Source organism: Chelonoidis abingdonii, chromosome 4 (assembly GCF_003597395.2).
Source record: "Chelonoidis abingdonii isolate Lonesome George chromosome 4, CheloAbing_2.0, whole genome shotgun sequence".
In the NCBI taxonomy this organism is placed as follows: domain Eukaryota; kingdom Metazoa; phylum Chordata; order Testudines; family Testudinidae; genus Chelonoidis; species Chelonoidis abingdonii.
Genome location: NC_133772.1, coordinates 9,154,100 through 9,171,780, shown reverse-complemented (window position 1 = coordinate 9,171,780; position 17,681 = coordinate 9,154,100). Strand labels below are relative to the sequence as shown.

Genomic DNA, 17,681 nt, shown 5'->3' with positions numbered 1-17,681 from the left:
CTGTCTTGGCAGCTGCAGTTAGAGAACCGTCCATCATAACCAGTGCTCAATAAGAGAATATCCCTGTGAATATGGAATCTGATCTTGCAGAACCTTACTTACACAAGATATCATACTGTTTTTTATACGATTACTTTTGGAGGAATAGTGTAGGATCAGGCAAATGAACTGACAATACTAATACTCTTAATTCTGCTACAGGTAAATGCTTTTCTATTACATTAAATCAACACATTTGTTTCACAATATGTTTTTGGCTGTGACTAATTTAAAAGTAGGTGGATCAGATATTAGTATGCCTGCAGTTTTAGGTAACACTTTTTATATGAAAGCACCTCAGAATGGATGGGAAAGGCTGGGCAAAACAAGCCAAAAGCATGATTAGTTTCTATCCACAGGAACTGGGATGGCCGGCCAATGCAGATTTCATATACACTAGCAACCTTGATCTTGAGTGAGCCCATTAGCAATAATGGCTACATTGAGACATATAGATATTTAATTAATTCAGTCTCTTAAGTGTTTTGAGATGGTCCAAAAGAAAGGTATTAGAGAAAAGCTGGTGAGTACCCTCCGCTCCAAGCAAGAACAATAGGAGTGAAGGAGCCTCAGCATCTTGCCGGTTCAGGTCTTAAAGAGTAACAGATCTGTTTGCTACATTATATATACCCCAACAGACAGACTGACTTGCTGATGATGAAGAGACTTACTCTTTTTCATGTTTCGTAAAATTTTCAAGCTCTGTAAAAAACAAACAAAAAAACAAAAACAAAAAAACTTTTGAAATTAAAGATTCTGTTGTTGAGAGAACAATTTGCATCAAGCTGGAGATCAGCGGCTACTGCTAACAACTATGTAGAACAGTATGCATGTATCATGTCACAAGTGCTGAATCCTGCAGTTTCCTTTGCTGGCTTTTCTCAGCCAAAATGAAAACTTCCCAGAGTGGTAAAGTTAGTGCTGTTCAAGCTATACTTTTCTCAATAATTCTTCCCTGCAGCAGACACACTGAAAGGCTAAATGAGGGCATTCCCTAGAGTAGCACCTGAGATGGGGATTGTTAAGGAGTTGAGTCTGTCCCTTACCTGGGAGTTGAGAGCCTAGGTGAGCAGCTTTTCTGAGAAGAGTTGGCATGGTATATGGAAAACTGCAGTTAGGCAGCCAGTTACATAGCTTGACAGATTGCTTTTCCTCCTGTTTTGCAACTGTGAATCTTTTCTTCTTTCCTGCAGCTCTGTTTGCAGTGTCACCACAGAATATACTGCCTAAACACATTCTCTTGCCATAAATACAAGAAGTCTCAAACCCAGGCCTCTTTTCTCCTGTCGTCTACATGAAGTAAGTGATAAGAAAATAACAGCTGCTGCAGCTAGAAAGCTTGAGCTGTCTTTCCTCCCCTTTTTCTCTCTCAGATATCTTTACCTTACTCCTCCTGAAGCATTTCACAGATTCTTTTGTTGACTCTTCAGAAGCTTTATTTCCCGACTCCCCAGAGTTGCTAGTGGAAGTCCTCACAGTAGGCTGCAGACCTAGGAAAACAACACACAGCAAAACATTTCCAGATCACATGCACATCCTCCTGCTTCATTTCTAAGCATACTGTGTGTTATATTTACAGTCTCTTTATGCAATTCTTGAAATTGGTGGTTTGTTTCTGGGTTGTTTTTTTTTTTGCCATTTTTTTTGTAATCTGCTGAGCAAGTCTCCTACTTGCAATTTTTTTTACATCCATTATAGTCTCCTAAGGAAGTAGTGGAACCACCATCAAGTGGGATATTTAAAGGTAGACCAAGGATATAGTGTGAAATACAAATAGCAAGGAGCAGGGGACAGGAAATGATTAGAGAGTAACTCCAAGTCTCTTCCATCTCTGATTTCTGGAATCCTCTTAATTCAGTTAGCTACAGGTTTTTCAGAGAGGAGATTTTATTTGCTTGGATACCTGGTCTTGTTTCCTTCGGTTAATCTTTTAACTGAAATTATTGTGCTAAATCTCTGTTACAAGTGAAGAAGACACTGCTACTTACTCTCCTCATCTGCAAGAAAGAATGACTCAGGGGTTCTTTCAGGAAGTGGAGGAGGGGAGGAAGAGCGATCCCGGTGTTTCTCTGCGATATCAAGCGTGACACAAGCAAGGGAAACAAAACAGTTTATTAGCGTTTTAAAATCCTTTGTGACACTGTCAGACTGGTCTATTTGGGTATGACCCATAACAACTTAAGAGGCATTGAAATGTAATCAAGACAACATACTTATATGTGAATTTCAAAGAGATGTACTGGACTAGGGGTTCTCAAACTGGGGATCGGGACCCCTCAGGGGGTCACAAGGCTATTGCATGGGAGGGGTCACAAACTGTGAGCCTTCAGTCCACACCCCGTTTTGCCTCCAGCATTTATAATGGTGTTAAATATATTTAAAAGTGTTTTTAATTTATAAAGGGGGCTGTGGTCAGAGGCTTGCTATGTGAAAGGGGTTACCAGTACAAAAATTTGAGAACCACAGTACTAGACCAGCAATCATTAACCTATTTATTTGTAGTAATAGAAATCAAGGATAGATGCTAAGTGTATTTGTCTGTGTTTATCTGTATCTTCATAGAAATTTAACAATATAATCAGATTAGTTTGTAGATGCTAATTCCCTTTCATGTTTTAATTGCATTATATTTGGCATGCAGATGGTTCAGTAAACCTTAAGATCAAAGATGCAAGATGATGCAGGAAACTAATACTATTTACATTGTCTTCAGCTTAACTATCTAAGCTATAATTAATTACTGGCTAAATTGTCTTATGTGAATGAATGCAGCTGGTTTGCCTGTGTATGCTTCAGAAATAAATTAGCTTCAGAGCAAATGTCTGCACTGCCTATTCTTCATTGGGGAAGGTCTTGCTGTGACAATTACTGTGAGGAGACTTATTGGCTTGCTAGAGAACTATAAAGGAAGCTTCAGGCCTGATCCTTTTCATCTCAGTTCTGCTTAAACTTTAACAGGGAAGGTTTAAGCCGTAAAACAGGTTTCCAGGGAATTCTCATGGAAGAGCTTCAGCAATGCTACACCTGGATTGCCTGCCTATTGAATTATAACCTTTTAAATTTATTCCAGAAAGTCTTTTACAAATAAGTAGCCTCACCTTCTCTGCTGTGCAACTGACCTAAGGACTTTACACACATTTGTATGTATATTGATCTTTTAACCTTTTGCATCTCTTTTCTTTTTATTATGAAGCCTTTAGTTTTAGTTACAAAAAGATTGGCATCAGCATGAGTATTAGGTAAGATCTGAGACTCTCATTGACTTGGGAATCAAATCTGGTCCTTTGGAACTGGTGAACCTCACATAATGGTGAATCAGATTTTCAGTAACCACTCACTCACTATATTAGACTTATCTGTCTGGATGGAAGTCTAGGGCTAAAATGCTTAAAAGGACTGTATTTAGCTTCTTCGTGACCAGTGTGGTATTACAGAAATGGTTTGATTACTGGATTGGTGAATCTAATTATAGATTAAACCACCAGTTTTGATGATTGTGTGCCCTATTCCTTGCAGTCTGCCTTGAGTGTAGCATTCTCAGGTTACGTCTACACTACGGGATTATTCCGATTTTACATAAACCGGTTTTGTAAAACATTGTATAGAGTCGAGTGCACGAGGCCACACTAAGCACATTAATTCGGTGGTGTGCGTCCATGGTCAGAGGCTAGCGTCGATTTCTGGAGCGTTGCACTGTGGGTGGCTATTCCGTAGCTATCCCATAGTTCCCGCAGTCTCCCCCGCCCCTTGGAATTCTGGGTTGAGATCCCAGTGTCTGATGGGGCAAAAATCATTGTCGCGGGTGGATTCTGGGTAAATGTCTTCAGTCATTCCTCTCTGGGAAAGCAACGAGCAGACAAATCATTTCGCACCCTTTTCCCTGGATTGCCCTGGCAGATACCATAGCACGCAACCATAGAGCCCGTTCAGGTTTTTTTTATTGTCACTGTATGTGTACTGGATCCGCTGACAGAGGCGATACTGCAGTGCTACACAGCAGCATTCATTTGCCTTTGCAGTGACAACAGGGACGGTATCAGTTGTTCTGTACCGTCTGCTGCGCCATTGTAAATTGGCGCAATGAGATGACGGTTATCTGTCGTTCTGTACCATCTGCTGCTGTCATGGTGCCCCTGGCTGAGGTCGGCCAGGGGTGCAAAGACAAAAATGGGATGACTTCCTGAGTCAACCCTCCTTTATGGTAGTTAAAAATAGTGTCAGTCCTGCCTAGAATATGGGCAAGTGTACTAGAGACCAGTGTATCAGAGAACCGAAGAGCACAGCTGCTACTGTCAATCTGCAGAAATGATGAGCTGCATGCCATTCACGGGGGGTGCCCTCAACAACCCTACCCGTTGCTTCCCTCCTCCCCAACCTTCCTGGCTACCATGGGAGTGTCCCCCATTTGTGTGATGAAGTAATAAAGAATGCAGGAATAAGAAACACTGACTTGTTAGTGGAATAAAATGCAGGGGAGACGCCTCCAGCTGCTATGATAGTCCAGGCAGGACATTAAGTGTGTAGGGAGAGAAGCCCAGCATCTTGCTACTATGATAGTCCAGGGAGTACGGAATCTTTTCTTTACATGTGAAAGGGAGGGGCTGATGGAGCTCAGCCCCCAGTTGCTATGATAGGACAGTTACCAGCCGTTCTGTACCATCTACTGGGAATGACCAGGAATCATTCCTATTTTTACCCAGGCGCCCCTGGCCGCCTCACCTGAGGCCAGCAGGAGCACTCAGGACTCATGACGAGGACAGCTATCAGTCCTACTGCACTGTACCGTCTGCCACCGGGAGGGTGGAAGAGGTTCTACTGTTTACTGCTGCAGCACTGTGTCTACCAGCAGCATGCAGTATACATAGGGTGCATAAAAAGTCAAGAAACAATTTTTCCCCCTTTCTATCACGGAGGGGAGCGGTGGTAAATGAGAGAAGACCTGAACCACCCCGACAATGTGTTTGACCCTACAGGCATTGGAAGCTGAGCCAGAATGCAAATGATTTTTGAGACTGCGGGGACTGTGGATAGCTGGAGTTTCTCAGTACCCCCTACCTCCCTCCCTCCATGAGCGTCCATTTGATTCTTTGGCTTTCTGTTACGCATGTCACGAAGCACTGTGCTTGGACTCTGTATCATAACCTGGAGATTTTTTTTCAAAATGCCTTTGGCATTTCGCTTCTGTAACGGAGCTCTGATAGAACAGATTTGTCTCCATAAAGTGATCAGATCCAGCTATCTCCCGCACAGTCCATGCTGGAGCTCTTTTGATTGGGACTGCATCGCCACCTGTGCTGATCAGAGCTCCACGCGGGACAAAACAGGAAATGAAATTCAAAAGTTTGTGGGGCTTTCCTGTCTACCTGGCCACTGCGGAATCCGAGTTAAGTATTGCTGTCCAGATGGTCACAGTGGAACATCTGGGTGGATATCACCGCGGTAGGCCAATACTGTTGATTATTGCAGCCAACTAACCCTAATCCGATATGGTAATACCGATTTTAGCACTACTCCTCTCGTTGGGGAGGAGTACAGAAACCGATTTAAAGAGCCCTTTATATCAATATAAAGGGCCTCGTGTGGACTAGTACAGCATTAAATCGGTTTAACGCTGCTAAAATCGGTTTAAACACATAGTGTAGACCAGGCCTCAGTGTGGCTCATCCAGTCCAATTTCCATATCAGCTTGCTGAGCTGGATTGGGCTGACATCCCCTATGGTGACCACAGTAATGCAATCAGTATAAATCTACAATCCTTCCCAAGAGAACATGCAAGTGCTACAAGTGCCCATTCCCAAAAGAATGGCAGAGAATGTTCCCAAGGCAATAAACAGTCTGAGAAGGAAACAACGACAACTTGTTTGCCTGATAAGACTGAAAGAAACAGTAGCACAAAAAGATACCAGATGATTCAGGGACTGATTAGGAGATATAAAAACTAGCACCATCTTGGTTGATGCACTAGTTCGTCATGTGTACAACAAAGATGTTCCTCTGGGCATAGAGCCTAGGGACTTTTACAAAGTGCAGTTCAGTACAGTTACAGTACACTACTGAGTTTACTACCAAACAGACAGGTATCTCAATGGACTCAGTGAAGCAACGTCAAGATAAACTGTACCTGATCTGGAGCTCCGGAGCTTCACACTCTGGAAACAAACAAAAAGGGAAAATACTTGAAATTCCAAAAGCCAAATGTGATCTTTATGTTGTGAGCAAGTAGGCAATGAACAGGAAGTGATGTTGCAAGCACTGAAACACCCACATACATACACCACCTACTAATGTAATGGAAGATGAGTTCTACACTTCTTATATTCTTGTTATTAATTGAATCTGTGTTTCAGAGGAAGGATGATTTTGTGATTAAGACACTGGCAGGGGAATTCAATTCATCGTTCTGTGTGACCCTCGGCAAGTCACTAACTCTGTCAGTCTCTGTTCCTCATCTCTAAAATGGGGGCAACAATATTTTCCCATCTCATATGGGAACTGAGAGAATAAATTCATTTATGTTTGGGAGGGACTCAAGCCTTGTCTACACTTCAAACTTAGGTTGACATAGCTATAGCACTTGGGTGGGAAAAATCCGCATGCCCGAGCACCATAGTTATGCAGACCTAACCCTAACCCCCCAGTGTAGATGCAGCGAGGTGAATGGAAGAATGCTTCCATTGACATAGCTACCATTGCACGGAGAGGTGGAATTCCTACAGCAATGGAAAATACTCTTCTGCCTCTGTAGCACCCATGCCTCAGATGCTACTGTGAAGGAGACCAATGGGTGGTAGCTGGAGCCCCCCCTTCAGGGAGGCTAGCCCCTGGCTCTGCCCCTTCCACCCATGCACCCCTCCCCTGCGGCCAGAGCCCCGAGACCCCCGACATCCTCTGTGGACAGGGAAACCCACACACATTGGCTGGGGAAACCTGAGGCTGGTCGAAGCCCCGAGGCCTCCCCAACACCTGCCTGGAGGTGCCCAGGCCAGCCGCAGCCGCTCCACGCCTCCCCTTCCCAGACCCCAAGCCATCCAGGGAAAAGCATCTCTTCCCGAAGGCGCTTTTGATATGACCCATGCAGGTTCCAGGGTGGCTGAGGAAGTGGTATTTGCTACTCAACTTCCTGGATTCATCAGGGAGTCCAGGGAGATTACTGATGAACCTGAGAAACTTAATAGCACATACCGCCTCCTCAGCCACCCCAGAGTCTTTATTACGCATGAGGCTTAATAAAGCAAAAACTTTGCTGCCAAAGCCTGCAACCAGGGGTCTGGCAGCCACAGCAGTCTCCCCAGGCCTATTATACTCACCACCTTTGAGGGGACCCCATAAATACCAAGACAGATGTAAAACTGGTGGTTCAGGTCACTTATGGTAATTAAATAGCCTAGAGCACTTTTCACAAGGGGGTTAAATAGTACAGCCCTAGTCAAATGTCATCACATTCCACCTTCCTAAATTCCCCCTGCAGTTTCAGAGAAGTTATTCTTCACTTGGCTACTATGCAACCCCAGAATTAGCTGCATTTCAGGAGTGAGTTAGTGACACCCATGTAGACACTTGAGGTGTGTGTTTAACTCAAGTTAGATAACACAAGATGAAGTAGCTTGTAGTTTTCACGTGAGTTCACAAGTCAAGGTAAAGACAACTGGGGAGCCTAGGATTTACTTTAACCTGTTAACTTGTGTTAAAACAATCAATTTCCCTAGTCTTCACTAGGACTTTATCTCGAGATAAAGTCCTAGTGAAGACTAGGGAAATTGATTGTTTTAACACAAGTTAACAGGTTAAAGTAAATCCTAGGCTCCCCAGTTGTCTTTACCTTGACTTGTGAACTCACGTGAAAACTACAAGCTACTTCACCTTGTGTTATCTAACTTGAGTTAAAAACACACCTTTTTTCCTAGTGAAGATGTACTCTTATAGAGAGCTTTGGGATCCTGCAGGAAGAATGGTGCTGTATAAATGAACACTGTTATTTTTAATAGGATAGGCAGGTTCATCATTATTTATGCTTGTAATACAGAAGGGCAATCTCCAAATATTTGTTAGTAATTAAGTTTCCTCATTTCCTTATATTCCTTGTTTGCCACTTCACCTCTATTGCATTACAGGATGCTGCTAGGTATATTTTTAAACATCTTTCTATGTTAGCTACATTAATATAAGATCCCAGTTCATTGCTTTCATTCTGATGGGATGGCAACACAGTGACTGAGTGACTCATGTCTCCCTCTGCACTATCTCCTGTCTTCATCCCCAGTGAAACTCTGGAATGTATTTTGTCTCTTATGGTTGTAGACATTAGTGTGGGGGCTAGTGGCACTTCTGTTTTCTCTTAAACCACATTGGCTACTACCCTAATAGTCTGTCTTGACAGCCTCAACTGAGATCACTTCTGAAGATTGAACTCTGAATCTGAAATCTGCAGTAGTTTAAGAAAAGCACATGCCATCCAGACTGGTGTATTTCTTGCAGAAGCAGGGAGCATTACATGGGGATCTGCATAGCAAAATTGCTGGAGAAGAGAGAAAAATATCACTTTAGTTACCTTACTTGGCCTCAGTCTTACTGAGTCATCAAATAGCTTTGGCTGAGACACCCCACTCCACTCTGAAGAGGCTCCAATGTTTATATTTCTTGGTACAGGTTGGTGGTTTGATGTTGCCAGTGCAGTTTGACCTGGAAATAATTAAATACAAGAGGGATTTTTTTCAGTTCCTGGGTAGCCCAAGTAATTCATTGTTGGTTGCTGTGATTTAAGCATTGAGCAAATCATCAGAACTGTCACCTCAGCACTTCTTAAATTAGCACTTCAATATTTGCACTTACCAGTTTCATTGGCCACAATAAAGGACTCTGGGGTTCGCTCAGGCAGAGGGGGAGGAACATCATCGTCTGGGTCTGGAGAAGCTTCTAATTAAATAGACATGGATAGTTATTTGGATTTCTTTGGACAGTCCTATCCTTACCACAGTACACAGCTAAGAAGGGTCCCTACAAAATTGTGCAGCCTTGAGAACTGACTCACCCAAGTCATTTAGTCCACATCAAACATCTCATATAAACCGATTGTTGACAGTCCATCTTCCACCAAGAAAAAAAATCATCCCCATTTTCCCAGGCTGTGAGGGATACCCCCATAAGCAATCCACAGAGCTTGAAACCCATCTATTTGGAGCCCTGGCTGCTGTCATCCAACCAGGCACCTAGATTGTGATCAAAATCTTCTAAAACTTTATTTTAAAAAATCTAGGTATATTTCAATATGATTTCCACTTGCTCTAGATAATTATAAAACTGTGTGCGTGCTTCCACCTGTGTCAGCAGCAGAAAATCCATTGTGGAGCAGGATCAGTTCCTATGCATGTTAACCTGCATAAACTTAAAATTAACATTGTTACTACTAGGTGGCAGTTCTGTTGGTAGCTACTCCAACCTAAACTCCAGGATAACACCTTCAGTCAGGGATTAGGGGTCTGAAATCCCACAGAAAGATGGAGAATTTCCAATGATGGAGGGACCTCAGAGCACTTTTGACATTTGGGTCCTAAAGAGCCTGAATGGAGCAAAGATGGTTTTAGTTTTTACACCACACCTACAGCAATTCCAAAGTAACTGACAAATATTGCACTGATACCATTGACTTGGACATGAAGAGAACAATCCTATTCCCAATGTAGTAAACTTTATGTGTGCAGAATGTAACTTTGCAGGCTTAAGTTCAGCCAGGACACCAGGAGTGAAATCCTGGCCCTATTTATCTCTGTGGGAGTTTTGCCGCTGACTACAATAGAGCCAGTATTTCCCCCAGGGTTCCAATCCAGGACTCTTTCAGAAAGAGCTATGGAATCTTTAAATAACTTAGGGAAGGTATCCTTAGTGGAGTCCCTAAAACCACTTCCTACAGTTCCCTTGGTTTTCTGTGGAGTGATCCAATCCAAGTATTAGCCAAACCCAACCTTGGTTATCTTATATCTACCGAGGTTACAGCCTGAGGTGACGTGGTAGGATAGAGCAGAAGTAATAGCAGGATTCTGATGGTCATGCTACCCCAGAAAATTATGGCAATTTCTATGGAACACTGAGGCAAAATCAACAGTTTGAAGCCCAGTTCTGCCCTCCACTCTGTGGTTGTGGTTTCTACTGAAGTCAGAAGGAACATTTGAGTTCCTTGTCCAACTGAGTGGGAGTGCTGGATTCGGAAACAGAACAGGCTGCAGGAAAATCCTATGTGAATTTCAAAATGGTAAGATCCCAGAATAAGTGAGCTCAGCTGGCAACATAGCCACACAGCTTACTCTGCGAGGATGCCTGCCTGCCATCCAATGAGTGAACATGCTGGGACAGAGGAGTTGACACTGGAGGACTGGCCATAGTAGAATCCAAGGGCTGGATTGTAGAAGTTGCAGCACAGAAAGAAAGGGAAACTGTTTCATACAGCTCTGAAAAGTAGTCAATAAACATCGGGGATCCTGGATCATTTGAAGAGAGCGAAGAAAAGTAAGGGTCTTCCGCCGAACAACAATATGGGGAAGGATGTAGGCCACTGCTCGTGTGTCGTGGGCGAGCGTCTACTAGTCTGCTTGAATGGTTCAGTTCAACAGAAGAAAAGTCAGCCTGCTTCTTAACCTCAAAGCCCACAGAACTGCAGGAGTTTGGTAGCCAGGGGCCCAAAGAGGATACTGCATCCCCTCCATCCAGTCCCTGGGTGTCTCTCTGCTGCACTAACTCAAAAGGAGTTGATTTGGTTTGTATTAATGGGGCCTTGACATTAGGGTTTCTCCTACATGCAGCTGTAGAGTTCATGTTCAGAGGAAGCTCATCAGAAAAAATGCTGCTCAGGTCTAAGCTGTGATGTTTCTGGAGTGGTTCCCCAGACAGCAGAGTGTCCCATTTCACAGCGGCACCTGCATTCTTGCTGCTGCTGAAGTTCAAGGCCCCAGAAGAAAGGGCTTGTCTAATGGGAGGAACACTGTGCCCATAGTTGTCATGTACTGTTGAGGGCCTACAGCTCGACGCATCAGTCAGTGATATTTCCCCTTGTGCCATGTGATCAGAACTTTGATGTAGCTCCTGTTCCTCTCGCGCTGAACTGCAATAAAGTACAATTATATGAGAGCAGAACTATTTACTGCTCAGAAATCCCCATTACTATATAAGCAGAGCTCCACAGTGTTCTAACCCCCATGTGCATTCAAGAGCAAGTCCCCAGCAGTCTTTGCCATGTTTTTAGGAGGAAGCTCATCCTGTGCAGTGAGCCTACACAATGCTTTTGGACCAATGAAGTCATGACTGAGCCCTACTTTGAGGGCTTAAGCAGTGAATAAGCCTGTGGTGGCCTCTCTGCATGGGTGAATTTTACCAAACAGCAAAATAAATGTTTCCTGATCAAAACAGAAGATGCAAATCAAAATCAATCTTCCTTCTAAAATATATTGAAAAAGAGACCCATATAAAATGGACATTTGGTACCTGAATTTTTGTAGGCAATTACCATGTCTGTGTCTTCCTAAAAAAGTGTCTATTTTTGTTTCAGTGTTTTGTGTGCACTCATTATGACTACTCTTTATAGACACACACAGGATCCAAGTGCTAGAAGAACCACCACATCTCCAGCTATTACATGATGTTATTTCCTCCTGAAATTGGAAGTCACTGACACATGGCATTTGCACCATGTGTGTCTAGATTAGACTTGCCCTTACCAGCTTGGTAGTGTCAGAGAATAAGTTTCTTCCAGTGGACTCAGAAGTGGCTGGAGTCTTGGATGGTTTGTCTGAATCTATTGAAAGAGAAAATTAGTACTCGTATTGCAGCAAGACTGTCAGGAAAGCATGCAGGCAATACACAAGGTTTGTTATTCACTTTGTTATTCCTGGTGATTGGCTCTGCCAACTACCTCTGCCTACCATTGATTGTTTGGAGATGGAAATGCAGGAACAGCAGAAACAGACACTGTCTTATTGGAAGATGCATTGCATACATTTTTACAAGAATCAAAACTCTTCCCCAAAAAGTTTGCAATGTCTGTGTAGCTGGCTGTGCTTCTAGGACTCACATGCTATCTGGCTACGTGGAAGTTGGTTTTGCTTTTGACACTTTAGTTGTGCACTCATCCCCTCTTTTGGTAAAGCGTTTTCAAAGGACAGCCAGGTCTCTGCAGCCGAGAAGGTTTGGCCAAGAGCTATAAAACCACATCCGGACTCAAGTGTTTCTCTGCTTTCTATCTCAACCTGGCCTCACATCTGCACCTAACCATGTGACTGTCCACAGCACAAGAGAAGGAAGCTGACTCCCACAATCTGCTCAACCAAGTCTGGCTGAGAAGTCTCAGCAAATACCAACTTATTACAGCATGTCAAACTCAGGTACATATTTTAAAGGGTTCCGTTTGAAAGTTAGACATTATTGTGGAGTCAGTCTTAAGACCTTTGCTAACAATGCCAAATGTTTTTCATTGTAAGTCCTATTTCCACCCCCTTTTAACTGAAGTTTCTCAGTCTGCGTCCGTTTAGAAATGCATTTGTTTCAGAAAGTTTGCAGACAGCCAGACAAGCCATGTTTGACGTGGGGGGCTCTGAGCAATTATAACAAAGAAAGGTCAGAATTAAGAAGTGTTAACTCTGTTTGGGATGTTACAACTCAAATATGACTTGACCACACAGTTTCAGACTCAGACACTTCATCCTCCATCAGAACTAGACTCCACTCCACAGAGCTTGAAAAGATGTGGCTGAGGAATTTACATGTATTTTTTCACTGTACATTTTAGCCTCTCTTCTTTGAGGAGTTAGCTGTAATGGGCATTACCTACTGCAGCTCCTATCTACTTTGTTGGGACCAGAACCTTTTGTAGCAATGTCTTTGATTTGTGTTTTGTTCTCCTAGAGTAGATTGTTCTCAGGGGAATTTGGGATCTCTTTTATATTGTTAGATTCTAGTCAAAGCTATTGGAGATGAATAAAAGAGGTGCAGGGCCCAACCCTGGATTGACAGCTGCTGCTGCCTGTATGGCATCTCTCAAGGCAACATGTTAATACTAGCTTTTGCCTCTTATCGCATCATCCACTCCCATTTGGCCAATGCTGCCAGTTTGACCACCAACCTATCCAATGAATGTTCTGAAACTTTCATCTGTGATGCTCTGCACATAAAGACACTATGCTCTGCTCCTTCTGATCCCTCCTCAAGATCCAGCTCTGCTGGGATGCCTACTAGCAATCAGCCAGTCGAGGTTGACAGTTTGGGGAAAGTCAATACTTTATTTATTCATTATAATAAACAATTACACACAAAAAAGCAAGCGGAACCCTCCTCTGCATCTTACTACTGTAACAGGGATTGCATAATGAAGGGGAAGGCTGGGCTTGTGGTCAGGGCACTTGATTGGGATTCAGGAGATTTGGGTTCAATCTCTGCCTCTGCCATAAACTCCCTGTATGACTGTAATCTTTTTGCCCTTGTAGAGGGTTAGTTAGGATGAATGCAATAATGTGCATGTGGTGCTCTCATACTACAGTTCTGGGGACCATACATGCACCTACGTAGATTGGAGCCCCTTTGTGCAACCATAATATAACCATTAAATATACAAGAGCAGCAACTGCAATACTTTATTGCAAATCACTTCCCATTTCAGCAGGGCTTGGAGGAGTTTGAATCTGAGCTAACACATATCAGCCATAAGAGGACAGCTAAAGGTAGTATGCATTGGGGGAAAAATCTTACCTCTGTGGCAGCAGAGTCTGACTGGACTGTGAGCACTTCAATCTGTCTTTTAAAGAGTTCGATCACAGCATCGTAGACCAACTCATACTGTTCCTAAATAGAAAACAGAAGAAACACAGGAGATGCAAATATCCCCATTACTCACATCCACTTCAGACAGCAGCCAATTCATCTGAACCATGCAACATATTAGCTCTTACAGTGCTGGAAATTCCAGTCCTTGGGTTAGATTTGAGTATGGTCAAGGTATGGGTATGAGTTAATGTCAACTGAACAAACGTTGGGTGCTGAGCTTCCTCTCCAATACATACCAGTTGAAGCCAGCTTCGCTTACTGGACAGTAACTTGTTTCAGCATAGACAATCACAAGTTGTAAGCTTCATCATCATGTACTCATTTGATTTCTCCTGATAAGCTTCTTTTGGGAAAGAGTCTTACAGAGTACAAAGCAACATGCCTGCTGCACACAGAGGCTTACCCACAGTGTAGCAATGTAAGTTTGGTTCTTGCAAACCCTGAAGAGAAGTTACGGGTCTGGTTTTATAGCAAGCATTTAGTAGCTATGACCTGCTTGGAGCTTTCTGAACATACCTTGGTTTGCACTATTGATGGCCTTTGTGTGCGCATTTCCTGGACCAGACTAAAAATACTGAAGTTCTCTGGAACAATCTTATAAAAGAGAGATCATGAGAAATTAGAAATGGGCCTGAACCAAAACCACTCCCAAATGGTGATGCAGTTCAGACCTGGATCCAAACTTCAGGCCCATTGTTACAAGAAATCTTTATTACTTGTGATTTCTTCTTTGTTGATGAATCATTTCCCTCCTCATATATCCCCTCCCATCTTCTACTCATTAGGAGGCATCCCCTTCTCTGACAACAGCATGAGAGACAAATATAAGTTCCATGGAGTGCAAAGAGAAGCTGAATTTATGGCAACCTGCTCTGAACTGTGATCTAGATGGATTTTAGTGTGACCATGATGCAGAAAATGCCTGTGTTGAGACAGGCATTCATCCAGGAATTACTTCTCTTTAAAAACAATGAAGTAAAAGAATAATCTAGTTTTAGAAACCTGAATTTCTTACACTAAAGGACAGAAGATCAGGACTGCAGCCAGGAACAGGATTGTAGGCAAAAAGCCAGTTTAACGACTGATGTCAGAGCTCTGGTAAAGCACTGACCTGCAGTTCAAATAGGAGGGTAGCAACAGGAAAGAGGCTTTTATTGGCTCTTTATGTCTTAGGTTGTTTTAAGGCCTGAGGAGTGGTTCATATCAGCACGTGGAGAGAACACAAGCCTGGGAGGAACAGTAAACAGTATGAAGGAGGAAGAGACAGGATGAAATTAGGACATGAAACAGGGCATGGAGTTTATTAAACTCATCTGACACTGCCTTCAAAGAGTTGGGCCAGCATAGGTGCTGGAACTAGGGGTGCTGCCACACCCCCTGGCTTGAAATAGTAATAGCAACCCAAATACATGGTTTCTGCATTCAGCACCCCCACAATAAAAATTGTTCCAGCACCACTGTGGTCCGGAGGGATTTTATGAGAAAATTAGGATGTGAAATATACTCAAAGGCAGCAAGAGAATTTGCTATCATTGGGAATATGGTTCAAAAAAGACTGAGCCAGACACAGGCACTTTGAGGGGCAAAAGAGCCCAGGGTAAAAAGCAAGCACTGGGTAGGCATACAGGAAAACAAAAAGACTGATCCCAGGCACTGCTGAGATACTCACCCCATCCTTCAGCAGCTTCCAGGTATAGTCAATGGCACAAATAACTCCTGTTCTCCCACAACCAGCACTGAAATGAAAATCGGAGCCCTGAGATTTGAGGAGGGGTTTTGCCTTCACTTATTACTTCACATTAATCTCGCTTCCTTCTGTGTTTTTATTCATGGATCAATATTGTTATTCTGCAACTGATGCAACTCCAAGTCCACGTTGCCTAAGCCCATGCACTGTATTTTCTGACCAAAAGCAGCCCAATCAATCATCATATCATATCATATATCCCATCAGTTCCATCCCTGAGCTGGCCTCCAGTGATGCCTTAAGGAGGGAGCTGGCTGCTGATACCAGAGCATTGCCCTGTTCATTTCAGCCATGTTACTCTAGAAGCAGCACCTCTAGTGCCTTACCAACTTCCAGAGCACGCTGCAGAGCAGTCACTTCCACACAGGATTCCAATCTCTGCAAACAGATGTGGCGGCTATTCTGCTCTTGGCGGTAAGAATATAGATTTGCCAGATCGTGAGAGAGCATTGGTCCATCAAAAACAGTACCCTCCCTGCATCCACCACACAATGCTGAGGATGAAAAATCCCACATTGTACTTGAACAAATTCCTTCCATAGACCCTATGTGATCCGCTGATGCATGGGGACTGACTATATTTTTCTTGGTATGTAACAAAGTAGCCAGCTTTTTTTTCTACATCCAGCCATCCAATTTGCTCAGATACAGCTTCTGGCTTTAGAACGTGCTCTCCTCAGACAGGGGATTTGACCTAAGACTTTAAACAGTGACAGGCTTTTTAACACCCACCTAAACAGAAGGAAAGAAGCTGTTCCATTCACTTGAGGCTAAACAACAGCATTTCCCTTGCCAGTAAAACATCCTTACCTGCAGTGAATACAGATGGGAATGTTGTCATCTGCCTGGTAGCAGCGCATCTCCCAGATAAGCTCAAGGATGGGGTTGATGGAGGAGGGTACATCATGGTCTGGCCAGTTTTTATAATGGAACTGATAAATAATGCGAATTACCTGTACACGAGAAGAAAGAGGAGGAGCTAAGGCTAGGAATTCTGCCTGTTTTATGTGAGGAGAAAGCCCCACATCTCAGATATACATGTCGGTACAGAGCCTACAAACAGGTGGCCATTCCAAGATCAAAAAGGCATGAAAAAAGTCAGTATGTGTTACACCTTCCACCAGTACTCATTTACACTATATTTCTGGAATATAACCTGTCTGTCACTACATAAATGTTCTTTTAGGTCTTTTCATTTTACATGACACTCTCTATACTGCCGGCTAATAGTTTCTAATGAGGAAACAGTGAGGCTAAGGCCTGGTCTATGCTAGGAAATTAGGTTGGTATAACTATGTTGCTCAGGGATGTGAAAAACCCATATCCCTGAGTGATGCAGTTAAACTGACCAAACCCCAGAATAGAAAGCACTAGATCAATAGTAGAATTCTCCCTTTGACCCATCTCCTGGTTATCAGGGAAGTGGAGTACCTATGCTGATGGAAGAAACCCTCTGTGTAAGTACAGTAGAACCTCGGAGTTATGAACACCTTGGGAATGGAAATTGTTTGTAACGCTGAAACATTTGTAATGCTGAACAAAATGTTATGGTTGTTCTTTTAAAAGTTTACAACTGAACATTGACTTAATGCAGATTTGAAACTTTACTATACAGAAGAAAAATGCTTCTCCCCCCCCCCTTTTTAAAAAGTAGTTTATGTTTAACACTGTACTTTTTTTTGTTGCTGCTGCTGCCTAAGTGCACTTCCTGTTCCAAATGAGGTGTGTGGTTGACTGGTCAGTTCATAACTCTGGTATCCGTAACCCTGAAGTTCTACTGTAGTGTTTTCACTGAAATGGTACAGCTGTGCAGCTGCAGCATTTGAAAGTGTCGACAAGCCCTATGTTTTTCTTATCCAGAGAACAACACCTTGGATCTTAGTATATAATCACTATGGAATACTGGCAGCTCCTTCAAAGCTTACTGTAGAAATCCTGTATCTCCTGAAGTCAACAATGGTACCATTTAATTAGATTAAGTGCAGTAAAGCCAGTTGGATGCTCTTCCTGCCTGACCATTTCCCTACTTACTTTGTTCAGTGTCACCTTTAGAGTCCGAATCACATATTCATTTTTCTTTTCCTCCAATTC

At 43.0% G+C, this 17,681-nt stretch overlaps 1 protein-coding gene across 3 annotated transcripts in view; it reads right to left on the bottom strand.

The window, feature by feature from the left end:
- PTPN22 (protein tyrosine phosphatase non-receptor type 22) overlaps nt 1-17,681 on the bottom strand; it is a 33,255-nt gene that overhangs the window by 4,066 nt on the left and 11,508 nt on the right. Inside the window, exons 7-20 of one of the 3 annotated variants that reach the window (XR_004371825.2) lie at nt 17,622-17,681; nt 16,401-16,543; nt 15,513-15,579; nt 14,360-14,437; nt 13,769-13,861; nt 11,746-11,822; nt 10,339-11,132; nt 8,870-8,953; nt 8,589-8,719; nt 6,162-6,189; nt 2,028-2,108; nt 1,423-1,529; nt 1,086-1,329; nt 711-741 (exon numbers count right to left, since the gene is read on the bottom strand). Coding sequence is in view for 2 of the 3 variants with exons in the window: in XM_032766612.2 (XP_032622503.1) it covers nt 970-1,329; nt 1,423-1,529; nt 2,028-2,108; nt 6,162-6,189; nt 8,589-8,719; nt 8,870-8,953; nt 10,339-11,132; nt 11,746-11,822; nt 13,769-13,861; nt 14,360-14,437; nt 15,513-15,579; nt 16,401-16,543; nt 17,622-17,681 (2,103 nt within the window). In the remaining variant the exon portion in view is untranslated. Of the gene's footprint in view, nt 1-710; nt 742-770; nt 1,330-1,422; nt 1,530-2,027; nt 2,109-6,161; nt 6,190-8,588; nt 8,720-8,869; nt 8,954-10,338; nt 11,133-11,745; nt 11,823-13,768; nt 13,862-14,359; nt 14,438-15,512; nt 15,580-16,400; nt 16,544-17,621 lie in introns of those variants that run through there. The other 2 variants (XM_032766613.2, XM_032766612.2) reach the window with 2 other exon arrangements.